General features: G+C 37.0%; 1 protein-coding gene across 3 annotated transcripts in view; it reads right to left on the reverse strand.

Moving 5' to 3' along the window:
• Positions 1-13,309, reverse strand: part of AGPS (alkylglycerone phosphate synthase) — a 64,929-nt gene that overhangs the window by 20,469 nt on the left and 31,151 nt on the right. For all 3 annotated transcript variants that reach the window (XM_068407766.1, XM_068407765.1, XM_068407764.1), the window contains 6 exons: positions 12,235-12,315; positions 8,831-8,956; positions 6,642-6,750; positions 6,079-6,206; positions 3,411-3,462; positions 966-1,042 (listed from right to left, as the gene is read on the reverse strand). In XM_068407766.1, the coding sequence (XP_068263867.1) occupies positions 966-1,042; positions 3,411-3,462; positions 6,079-6,206; positions 6,642-6,750; positions 8,831-8,956; positions 12,235-12,315 (573 nt within the window). The remainder of the gene's footprint in view (positions 1-965; positions 1,043-3,410; positions 3,463-6,078; positions 6,207-6,641; positions 6,751-8,830; positions 8,957-12,234; positions 12,316-13,309) is intronic.

The following is a 13,309-nucleotide window of genomic DNA, read 5'->3' on the forward strand; positions in this document are numbered from 1 at the left end:
CTACAGAAGCAGTAGATATTGCTGACTAGGATTGTTTCAAACTGACAGCAATCTTGTTGCCAAAACCTTTACTTCTTTAGATATTCCTGCACTACAGCAGACCGGGGAGGGAAGGTAAAATAATTTCGGGGCTCTCTCTAAACCTAACAGGTATTCTCTAGCAAAAGAAGTCCCAAGACACATGGCATTTTCTACTTCAGTACCATAAGAAAAAGCAGCAGAACCGACACCAGCCATCATCTCTCAAGTAAGCCCACTCTTTGAAGACACTCAATATTATCAGATCAGAATGGAATGGTTATCTCCTCCTAAGTTACCTAAATCCAGGATGATGCAATTTTCTACATTTGGATACCCATACCTGCAGGAATGTCTATTTAGCTAATTTGAAGGGAAAATCAGTAACAATACAATTTTTTTTAATACAAAAGCCTAGGTGAAATCATTTTAGCACCAGATGATTCTGGATTTAAAAAGGTATTCATTGGGATGAATTCCAGAAAGACAAAAAAACAATTTGTATGGGCAATTCAAGACAAAGATCTTGAGGTTCTCCCAAAATTCTAGTTCACTGTAATAACAAGGCAGATAATGCCTGGACAAAATCTGGGAAGAAGAAAAGATAGTAAAGTGTTAGCCTCGCTCCATCAGTATTAACTGATGATCAGTGGTCTGCAAGCTAGATAAATTGGTTCCAGTCTTGATCTGTCATCGACTTACTGTTAGAGAAGGCACATTAATCTCATCTACAGATATGACCAGTGAGAACAGCTCTCTTGGAACAACTCCTCAAACAGATAATCTCATTTTGGATTAAACTACCCTGACAATCTCCAGCTAACTGACACTGCAATGCAGGATCTGTTACACTCACATTCAGCTGCATTAGAGACAGTATACCAAAAAATGTTGACTTTTATGAATAGCATGCAAAGTTCCAAACAGTATTAAACCCCAAAAGTTACCTTTGTGATGTAGAATTTTTTCAGTCCATCCAAAAATGATGTAAAAATGGAAGCAACTTGTGGTTTAAGAGCATGACCTTTGGTAAAAAGTAGAAAAAGGTGTGTTAAGGCAAACAGTGCTCTTAAAATTCATTCTTCAATGGACAAATAAAAAATAGCTTGGTAGTCTAAGTTGCAAGAATCACTTGGAGCACTTTATCATAATTAGAGTTCTCTCCTCATTTAGAAGATGATTTAGGAAAAAGTTTTTTGTTTTTTGTTTTTTTTTTAAAAAAGGCATACATACAACTGAGCACAAATATTTCCTTTGATAGTTTAATTAAGGTTGCCCTAGTTTATATCTTCACAAGTATATGGCACATGGAAAATTTTAAAAGAGCACTTCATTAGTTTTTACACTACAAAACTAAGCAAAATCAGTGACCTTTTAAAAAGTTATGCCAAAACCACTGAAATCAATAGCCAAAGATGGTGCAAGTTATGAGTTCTGCATTTTTTTTCTTAACGGTTATGTCACTTGTGCAAAATTTTCTACATAAAGCTAGTAATTGCTTCCTTAATCACACACAGGGAACTAAAATTACTAGGATATATAAATGGTGTCTTGGAGTCTGTTAAATTAACATCTCTGCCTCAGGACTGGGTTTAATTGAGATGGAAGTCTTTTACTGTTTGTTCCATTGTTTTCAGTCACAAGCAACTTCTGAACTCCCATTACTGCTTCACTTTAACAGTCTTGCATCTGGCCTACATGCTGTGAGCCCAATTCATAAAAAAGTTATGCACCATTTACATGATACTTCCTTCTAAAATACTTCACAAAGTATTTCCTCTTGAATAAAGCATGAACTTCAGCAATTGATTACTCCTTCCCTCTTCAGTAAAGAGGGATTCTCTCTGCAGATACGAACAAACCCCAAGGAGTACAACACCTCCAAGCCCATTTATGTAAGCACTCAAAAAAGCACCAGATAACAAGAGGACATGAATTTATTAATCCACAATCTGTAAAAAATATTGGATTTAAGCCTAGTTAATAATGACTACAAGAAAAATCTATACTGACACACCTGAAACTATGTTTTGCAGGTGACTGTATAAGCTGCAACCTCAGATCAAAGCTAAAAAAATAGAAGAATGATTTATTCAGTGTTGGGTTTAAAGCTTGTAATTGGTCAAACTTCTTCCCAATTAAAAAGAAATAAAAATGTATCTGCCTTCTGTTGTACATGTCTGAGAGAAACAGCGTAACACAAAAGAGTGACCAAAGCAAGCAGCAAGGCTTGCTGGGCTCTCGGGTCTTACAGATCCTGATTTCCTTGGTTTGAAAAACAACGTTGAACTTTCTCAACACCATCATATTAAAGCCATTTGAAGTCAAGATTTGTCACTGAGGCTTCTGTCCAAAAGAAATTCCAGAAATTCTGACTTGTTCAAGTGGTATTAAAATAGAGGTTTTCAAGGTCAGTCACACTTCACATTTTCCTCTTCTGGATACAATCAAAAATCACATCGTCTCAGGCAAGACCTTCAAGTTAGCTATTGGGTAGTGGAACTTTAGGTTCTCCTCAAGAGCATCTTCAGCCAGAACACATCTTTTGCCAAATTTCCTACAATTTAAAATGACAGCTTTCCCTAAGAAGTGCTCAAAAATGATTGCTCTGCATTTCTGACATTGTCCTATTTAGGTATTTGAACTAGTTAAAATTTCACAAAATCTTTGTGTTCAGTAATCTTCTAGTAGCTTCATTGACTTTCTATACTTAAAGACTACAGCTTAGCTCTATTTGCATACAGTTATGGCATTTACTACATCTGAGCTTCTTTTAAAAATAGACAGCTCACTTAGGGCAAGTATGTCATTGCCTCTCTCCCACCCAAAAAACCACTCCCACCCAAATACCACATCAGAATATTTTCAAAAAAGCTGCTTCTTTTAAGGAATCTGTATACCCCTTGTGATGCTTTTATGAAATCTGAAGGAATCAACCAACTTACCTTCCAAGTAGGGTGCCTGCATTCCGATTATTTTTTTCATACCGAACTTCTCATTAGTACTCTTAGCAAGAAAATGTTTCAAGTACTATACTGCAAAACTATCATCTCTGCTCCTTTACAGCAAAATAGAGGAAGTACGTCCAGAATTTCAAGATCTCCAGTAGACTATATGCCAAGAATAGAAAAGTAGCAAAAAAATCTTATGTGTTTATATGCAGAGCATGGCTCTTTACTGACTGCTGTAGTTGATATTGTTTTCCCAGAGACAAAGACAGCCTTCTGTTTCTGCAAGTATACATTATGGCACTATCTGGAGTTTGAACTTCAGGTTCATTGCCTTCTTTGTCTAGTTTTGAGCAAAAGAATTACTGCCCAAAACAGACTTAAGCTACTAAAAATCAAAACCCTTGGAAACAGATATTTGTGCAAGAAGATCTACATACTTACCAAACTGAAACTGTGCATTGTCAACAAGGCGAATTGATGCAGGAGCACATCTCTTAAGGGCAAAGTTAGGAGAATGAGAGGGAGGAAGAACAAAAAAGATTATGTACACAGTTTTGCTGAAATCAAATTTTCATTTAAAAATAGCATACAAGAAAGCACACTTTGATATCAGAGACCTGTGGCCACCACCATCATTGAAAACGGGTGACTATAAGCTTGTTTTCACTTGAATAGCAACATCTATTAGGTATGTCTAGATATAATGCATTGAGAATTTTCAGTTCAACCTTGAGCCAACACAGGAATAGTCTGAAGTTCTTCAACCTTCAAGTATTGAGTGTTTTTCTAAATTGCCATAATCCACTAAAGATATCATACGTGATTAGAATATCAAGCTTATTTTGCTATGTAATCAAATATACACATACATTACAAATCCACTGAAAAGTCCAATTGTTGTGGGTTAACCCTGGCAGGTAACTAAGCACTACACAGCTGCTCACTCACTCCCCCAGTGTGGGACAGGGGAGAAAAATCAAAAGGACAAAAGTGGGAAAACTCATGGGTTGAGATGAAGACAGTTTAATAAGCAAAATGGGAAAAAAAAAACACCAAAAAGTGATGCAAAAGCAGTGAATTACCACCAGTCAACCAATATCCAGCCAGTCCCCAAGCAATGGCAACCCCTGGAAAACTCCCCCCTCCTGTTTTCTTTCTGACCGTGATGTTATATGGTAAAGAATATCCCTTCAGTCCGTTTGGGTCAGCTATCCCAACTGTGTTCCCTCCCAGCCTCTTGTCCACTCCCAAGCTACTTGCTGGTGGGAGGAGAGTGAGAAATGGAGAAAGCCTTGACACTGTGTATGCATTGTTCAGCAATAGCTAAAACATTGGTGTGTTAACATTGTTTTGGTCACAAGCACAAAACATAGCACCACACGGCTGCTATGAAGAAAATTAACTCCATTCCAGCCAGACTCAATACACTAATGCTCTGCCATCAGATTGCAATTAAAATTCTTATCTGGGTCCAATCTAGATTCTGCACTGTACAGAAGTCTGAAAACCAGCAAGAAAAGCTGTCTGCAATTAGGCAAGCTTCTGGTCATCCACATGCCTACATCATGTAATCTGTGATGACCACATCCAGTCCTACTGAAATGTATGGCCAAAGGAATAGGACAAAGTCTGAATTTTAGGCTAGTCTTCATCTAATCACATGGATATGGAAGTACTCCTCTATCACTTGATTTGACATGTTCACCCTCTGTCATATCATTAATATGTATTTGGTCACATGATAAGAAGAAAGAACATAAAGAAGAACTAAGATGCTACCAAGCAAGTTGACAGAAGAAGGCTGGGTGAGTGGTTTTAAATAAGACCAACCCACCCACAATCTGCAAGTTGGTTATTCTTACATTAAAGTAGACCAATACAGACAAGAAACAGCTTTTCAGATAGCTATCATTGTAATTACTACCAAGATTGATGCAAGGGGCAACAGGAGAGAGGAACAAGTAGTTCAAGCTCAAGTAAGCAGTGAAACAGCAGCAGCAGCAAAAGAAGCTTAGAAACGGAGCAACACTAAGTGGCTAATAATGCCTCTTTTTCCTCTTCTAACTAAGCCCATAGCTAGGGAAAAGACACTACTTCCTTAATTGACTTAAAATGTTGATCAGCCACATGATTAAGCATTCCCAGTCTGCTTAGGTACCTTTAACAGGAAGAACAAGCACTAGCAGTAGAAGCATGACAGAAGAACTGGCAAGTGCTGCTGACTAGCATATATATATATCATTCACATACCAGTCTGAACATCTGGCTTGGAACATTAAGTCATTAATTTAGACCAATCACTGGAAAAAATGTAAAGCTGTGTTTAGTTTGGCATTAATTAAAACATTTCTGAAATTACTTCCCCAACTCAGGGTATATTCCACCATTCATAGAAATTATTTGATGTGTTTTGCACAGAGCAAAGAAAAGTTAGTCTAAGATCAGGAAGAAAGAGACTACTCAGTGTAAGATTTGCCTGGAAGCATAGCCATGAGGAAAAGCATTACACAATTTGGATACTCATGTCTGAGTTTTGCTACCTGAAACTATCTGACCGTACTATTGAGAAGGCTCTATTTAAATACTACAGTGTAAGCACAATGCCATCTCAAAATATCCAGCTCACCTGAACACATCCCTGTGCTTCAGGAAGTGTTTTCTAAACACAGGCCATATCCTTCCATTGCATGACTTTTATTCTTTTGTCACTTCAGAGCCATAAATTGAACTGCCTTTTACTTGTATGCTGCAACTTAATTCCTTTAAATACTGGTCCCTTTTACATAGTCCTGAATTAATCTGAGGATAAAGCTCTCAATTGAAGAAGATGAAAAGCCAAATTTTCTGTGCTGAGATAGGCAAATATCTCCCACTAAAAAAAGCCATCAAAAGGCACATCCACAATTTAGCTCAGAATATCGAGCAAATTCAGAACATGCTCAATCGTCAATTGCATCATTTCCAAAAGCCTCATGGACCATACACACTTACGAGGTTCATATTATCTCAAATCCTTGGTTATCAACTGCCAGAAATACTAGAGCATCAGCACACCCCTAGTACTAGAATCTGTGTTCTTGAGTGAAGTCAACATCCAGCTTTTCTTTACCTGCTTTGCCACTTCCCTTAAGCAGGCCACCCCTCGTTCAAAGTTGGGGAAGACCACAGAGCCATACTTCTGGTATTCAGGGACTGGGCGAATCTTTATCGTAACTTCAGTAACCACTCCAAGAATTCCTTCAGGAAAAAAAGGGAAAAGCCTGAGTAAAGTGTTGCAAGGTGTACTTCTTGTACGTTACCCAACTTAACAACTCCTTACCAGGATGTTGTAAGTTAACATAAATCAGAAATCCCAAAAATTCAGTATTGCAGTAGTAGGTGATTTATTCCTGACTATTTATGTCGTGAATTCTCACAAGATATCCTCTAAATCATGATGTTTGTTACTGGACTTGTAGGCTAACTCCACAGATCTGTTTTAAGCACTGTTCAGAGTTGCTTCACTTCAGTCCTAATTAAAGTCTCAATGTATTATCCTAACACGAGAAATTCATGCCTGCATAATGCCACCCGTAGACACACTGAAAGCCACAGCATTAAAGACGCTCAAATCATCAAGCCATTACAGAAGCTGAATTAAGAGGCAGTTATGTGAAATTATTGTGTTTATACCTTCAGATCCCATAATGAAGTGATGGATATCGGGTCCTGTTGACATGCGAGGTACTTGACAGTTTTTTTCTACTATTCCTCTAGGAGTTACCATTTTTATATGAATCACCTGTTTAAACAATATGCAATGACTATAAATACTAGCATTAAGCACAGATTTTTTTCGTATGATATTTATTTTCTACAAAATGTGTATTAAGCTTGATACAGTTCAGCTTTGCAGACTATAGATATTCTGTAGGTAGCCCCAAGGACTTTTGGGATCACCTAGGACTGTTACCAACAATTATTTCTAACACAGCATAGTTTCCCCACACAACAGATTGTTTCCAGTTCTATGTCAAATCAAATCAGCTGTTGGCTACATGCAGACAGCACCTGTTAAAATGGTTTTGTTTCTCAGTGTAGAGAGCACTTCATGAGTACTAGGATTTTAATCCAGAATATACATAATACTTCAGAGGAAAAAAGCAAGGGTTTAAATTTTGCTTAAATTTTGCTTTAGAACTGCTGCTTGATAAAGCCAATATAATTCAGTCATCAGTTGCTACAGAAATATTTCTATTAGGAAGAAAGATAGAAGTAAGCTTTGTGAAATAGATTATCAATATTAAATCTGCCATAAGACTGATACACATGTAAGGTTAGAAGATTGTTTTTTAAAAATATTCTTCAACATTATTGCTTCCAGCTTTATTCATGCACATGCAATACAGAGCCCAGATTTTTTTTTAATTCTTCATTCAATTATTTTATCCCAAAGGGTGGGTTTTGGGTTTTTTTAGTAAAGCCTTTAAATGAAGCAAAATTACTGAATTTCAACTAATGGCTTTAAAACTTTCAAGCACAGGTAGCTAAGTAATTTTTATCCTGCTCTGAGTTGTTCCAGAATTTCATTATATGCATTTTATGAACTGTTGATTCTGCAATAAGTGGATTTTAGGCAGCTTATTAACACAGCATTGCTAGATATAAAGTTTCCTCAGAAGGTAAACACTTTCCTGAAAACTTTCTCACTGTGGCCTTTTGAAACTCATGAACTTTTCTGAATCAATTTTCAATCTTATTTCCTCCTAACGAAAATTTCAGAAGCTGTTTTAGCCTGATGTTATGCTTCTGAGACAGAAAAGCCTTCTGCTCCACATCTCCTAGTACAAGCAAAACAATACCATTCAGTAACACTTCAGGCGGTAGGGGACAGATGACACTTTAAGTGCTAGTAGTTTTAATTCAGCCAGATCTACTGAATAAAAATGGTGTAGTTCCTGCCAAGCTCAGTTACTGATAGTAAAGTGTGACATCTGTGCACAGAACAAACATGTCTGAACTATGAGCTGATGAAAAAGCCTGAGGTGATGGGGATACATTACCTAGAGTGTGCTGCAGGAAAGAAGGAAAACACCCACGTGTGGAAGGGCTATTGTACAAACTATGAGAGAAAGCTGGAAGTTTGAAGCAAAAAGGCAGGCAAAGTCTGAACAGTGATGATTTAACTTCAATAAATTCTATATATTTGTTATGATAGAAAAAGTAGATTTTTTTAAAAAAATCAAAAAGTATGCTTTAAAAAAACAAATTACCTGGGTTAATATAAAGATGAACCACTTTAATGCTTAAAACAGATTCAAGAGTAGAATACTGCCATTCCCACTCCATTGCTTCCTTCCTCAGGGTTCCTACATACCATGTGGTAGCATTAGATTTCATCATTATGCACCCACGTGGTCAATTAGATCAGTTTACTGATTTGAAAAAACTACTAGCCTAGGAGGAGGTCAGAAGGTGGAAAGAGCTAGCTTGCTGTCAGAGTCAGCTGATCCAACTAGACAACTTCAGAAACGTACAACAGGTAGGAGAAAACACGGGCCTTTTGGAATCACTCTAGAAGTTTGACAAGATTATTACACTGGATTAATGGCACAAAACGGTGGAAGAAGGCACCATAGGGTAACAATTCCTTAAGCTAGCCAGTGAGTACCAAAATGAAACTGATTTTTAGATGAGTGATAAGGATTATTAGTACCAATACCAAAAGTAAGCAACCAAGCATTTCAGTGAGATTTGATGCCAAAACCATATCACTTGTTAAGAGAACCGTACTGTACTATCCCTTTTCCCTCTCATTGCAAGTCATTATAAAAGTTAAGCCTCCAAACAGAATAATTAGAAAAAGTATTAGAAATATTTACCAGATCTTCAATGTTTCCGTAGATGTTTTTTTTCATGCCTGATGCTCGTGTTGCTACCCATCCTCCTAATGAACTGAACTCCATGGAGTCTGGTTCATGGCCTGTACAGAAGCCACTTTCAGCAAGCTAAAGAAACGAAAAAATTACATTCTACAGAGCCTGCATTTGCCTAGTACTCCAAATCCCAATATTCTAGAGTTTGGTTTTTTTTTTTTAAACAAATAAGTATCCTGACCACACACCCATTTATTCAGGCAGAAGTTTTATCTTTGATATATAAATTAAATGCAAATTGATTCCGCTTCTACTGTGCATACGCTGTGCTACATATCAATCTATAACACTCCTCCCTCATATTTTAAAACTAAGACCTCTATTGTTCTTAAGAAGGTACAAATTCAAATACATATGGAAAAAAAATATAACTAAGTAACTGCCATCTTTGCACAAGTGCTGCCAATAAATAAGGCACTTAATCTCCTGTTTTTTCTATCCTAATGTGATATGCAGCAGGTCTGCAGAAAATGTGAGCAAATTGCCTGTACTTAATTCTCTCAAGGAGTGATGTGTTTTAATATACAGCCATCTGGTTGGGCTTCCTGTATGCAATGCTGTCAGCTAGTTGTGATGCAGATCATGCATTCCTGTACATTAAGCAGTCACTTGTTTCTCATTTTTCTGTATTAGCTTGGCTTTGCCATCTGCACAGCACCTGAGGTTGATTGGATGCCCTCAGAATCACACCAAAGCTGTCAGACAGGGAGAATTAAAGACCCAGCAGTTTCACATTAACTGATAACTGTGTTAGTGCATTTGAGATGATCAATTTGCATTGCCCAACTGATAACAATCCAGTTGGACATAGGTATTTAAGTATACCACATAATGTGGATCATTAACTATGTTCTGTTGTACAAAGCGGTTCTAACTTAAATGATTGAAAGTCACTTCTATGTAATGTCTATGGTGATTCATCTAGCTCATGGTCCTCCCTCATACCAGAGGAGCTTGTGGCTTTAGATGCTTACTGGTCATATTTTAGAGGAGCGTTGGAGCCTGCACCCTCCTCATTCCCCAAGATAAGAAATTTGCTTCAGTCACAACTTACCATTTCTACAAGTTGTATAAGCACAAGCACAGAAGAAGATCATGCGTTTGAAAACTTGTAACTGACTATGCATGTACAAAGCACTTGGTCTAAACCTGAATCCTGTTGTATGAACAGCATGTACCAAGAGCACTTACAGGACAGGGGAGAGATCATGCTATGTACTTTGCAGATGCAACAGAGAGCCTCATCGAGAAAATATGAGCATGTACTAGCTTTTCCTATAGAATCATGATCTAATTGATAGTTTTTGTAATAAGCATTATCAAATATTGTTCTATCTTCATTATGCTTTTGTCACCTTTAGTCCTCATCCATCAGCTATTATTCCATATTCTGTTCTGACAAAAACAAGTAACTCGAGGCTTCTCTATATAGCCCACTAATATCTGGAGTTCTCACCCCATAGAAAATAGCGTCTCAATCACACTAGAGTCACTAGCTAAGGCAGACAAATGTGCAAGTGTACATTGATTTTGAATGCCTCAATATAACACATACAGCCTAACTTTTGTCAAATATCAGGCTTCCCAAATCTGTTATTTGTTCATGATATCTGTAAATGAGATAGCCTACTAAGTAACTTCAGCACCCAAAAAACAAGGAACACAGTAAGGGGCACCAAACCTTCACTGCAACGTAATTCCTAGATAATACTGGTAAAGCCTCTTATGGCAACAGAAGTTGGATTAGCCTCCAGTCCAAAGCTTATGTAACACTAGCAAGCTGCAAACCAAACCAAAAAAACCTTTCAAACAGTTTCATCTTCGCACAGTCCAAATGTATCTCTGCATTCTACCCATACTTCAGTGTAAGTCTACATTGGCATTACCTATAATATTGAATCATAGTTATGCTCAGATTGTACTATACAAAACAAGCACAACTTTGAGTCCTAGCTTTAATCACATCCCATTTGCTAGTAATACTGGAATTCCAGTATATTTAATAAGAGTTATATATATATATATATACACACACACACACACTTTAAGTAGATGACTGATTTTGCATTCTTTGCACACTGAAGGAATTGCACAGAAGCCCTCCCGTGCTCAGTCACTCCATATATTAAAACCTTTGTACAAACACTAGTTTGTATTCAACATTGAACAAACTGACAGACAGTACTCTTTTCATAGCCAAAAACCTGACTGAAAAAAGTTTTTGGATCAAAACTATTCAAAAAGTGTAACTGCAACAGTAGTATTTCAGCTCATAAGAGCTACAAGAAGCAAGGGAATATCGTCCCTGGAAGTGAAAGGAAAAGTAGTGGCATTTAAAGGATAAAATAGTAGTGAAATATCAAACTACTACCCTAGAAAAAAATGTCATTTAAATGCAGAGAATATTCTCTTGCATTTTAATTCCAAGCTTGAAAGAAACAGATATGGAAAGGTTAAAATATTACATCAAATGATAAAAGAGAAAATAAAGAGGCAAGAAAGGCTATCTTTCTCATTATAAACAGCTCTGTTAGTCAAGTATGACAAGTGTTCTAAAAAGTAGTCTGGAAAAAAGGCATTCAAAAACACCTCTTCAAATCTCTGCATCTTTGTAAAGTGCATTTAGGCACTAAGAAAAGTTTAGACAACATTTAGCTATCAAACAAGTCCTAGAATATATACTTTTTTGAAATAAGCAGAACTGCGCATCCTGAATAATAACAACAAACATATACAACTTGCTTGATTATAGAGGAGTACGGAGAAAGACCCTGAGAAGGGTGCTGTGGCTCATCTGATAAACTGCAATTAAAAGATTCTAGAGGTCACCTAGAAATGAAGGTGATCTAATCTTCCACTGGACCCTTGTTTTGGGCAACTCTTCATCCTTTCTGTGACTCTCTTGTAGCTGGCCTTAAGAAGCAGCAACAAAAGCAAATCTGTTACATGCTCTACTTTTCTGAGGAAACTACCTCTGGCTAAAATGACTAAAACATGCATTACAAAATGACAATTTGAATTTTTCGTGGTAATTGGTATCGAGTGTCATGCCTTGCAGCCACAAGGGTGTATCTAGGGTGTGAAACAAAGCACAGCATTACATCCTATGACTTGTCAACTTATTACTGTAATGGCATTTTGTGGCTAGAGCTAAAAAGAAAAAATTAAATATGTTCATCAAATACAGCATTCAACACGATACGGTTCATAGCCATGCATATAATGCCTACCACACCAGTCTACAGGAAAAAGCACAAGAATTAAGCTAGAATTCAATGATTTAGACAAGACAAGAAGAACAGCTAAGAATAATATGGAGAAATACTAGATGCTTGACAAGTTAAAAATACCTGGTTTTCCAGATCTTGTCCAACAATGCCAGCTTCCACACAAGCTGTTAAATTTTTCTCATCTATCCATAGAATCCGATTCTGTTGAAAAGCCAATCAAAGCTAAGAGTCAGTGTTAGAGATTTTTATTTCCTTCCCTAATGCTATAGGATCAACATGCTTGGTCATACAGTTTATTATTAATACAACTCCAGTTATCAGAGCAGTGGAAGCTGAGTCCCCTCACTCCCTCAAACACCTACACAACAGGTTACAATTTATGAAGTCACCACTATAAGAATAACATACTTATCAGTCAGTTTATACTAGGAATGTTTACAGAAACAATGCAGAAAAGCCAGAAAGAATTACGTCAAAACTCTTACAGAAGTTAAGCAATACAGTGATTTTCACAGTTAACATGATTCAAGGTGCCTGAATCTGACTATCAGGACATTAAGTATACACCCAGAAAAGTATTCTTAAACATGCTCCATGGGTTAAATAGGCTGCATTCAGTTGTTCCAGTTCAGCTGTTGGATTTTGACACTGTAAGCTAGACGCAAGATATACTACAGGATGTCAAAGTATGTACATACTTTAGAAATTTAAGATACTTGGAAGGATATAATTTTAACTGATGAGACACTGACTGTCCCATCAGTATGTCCTACTAAACATGAAAAGTAGTAAACACTACAAGTTACATGGTACACTAAGCACAACTGTCAACGAGGACAACCTACCTGAAGCAGAAACTTAACAAGTATGGTTTTAGCTTTGCTTACAGTAAGGACATCTCAGAAGCTTCAGCTTCCACAATTCATTCTCATTAAGTACACTTCTGCTGTACTTCTCTAATTTTGTGTATTACTATTGTATAGAATGAGAACAGCTCTAACTTCCCTTTGCCTTGCCTTGCCTTAAACTATGCTTTAAAGCAATTGTCTCCCCTCACAACATCTGGGCTAACTAATTATTCAAAGCCAGCTCTTCCAGCTCCTTTCCCACGCCTTCAATTCGAACATAAACTGCTTAACTGATCCAAGATGCTTATGTAAATCAGTTTTTCTGCAATATTGTCCCTATGTATAAG

Source organism: Nyctibius grandis, chromosome 9 (assembly GCF_013368605.1).
Source record: "Nyctibius grandis isolate bNycGra1 chromosome 9, bNycGra1.pri, whole genome shotgun sequence".
Classification (NCBI taxonomy): domain Eukaryota; kingdom Metazoa; phylum Chordata; class Aves; order Nyctibiiformes; family Nyctibiidae; genus Nyctibius; species Nyctibius grandis.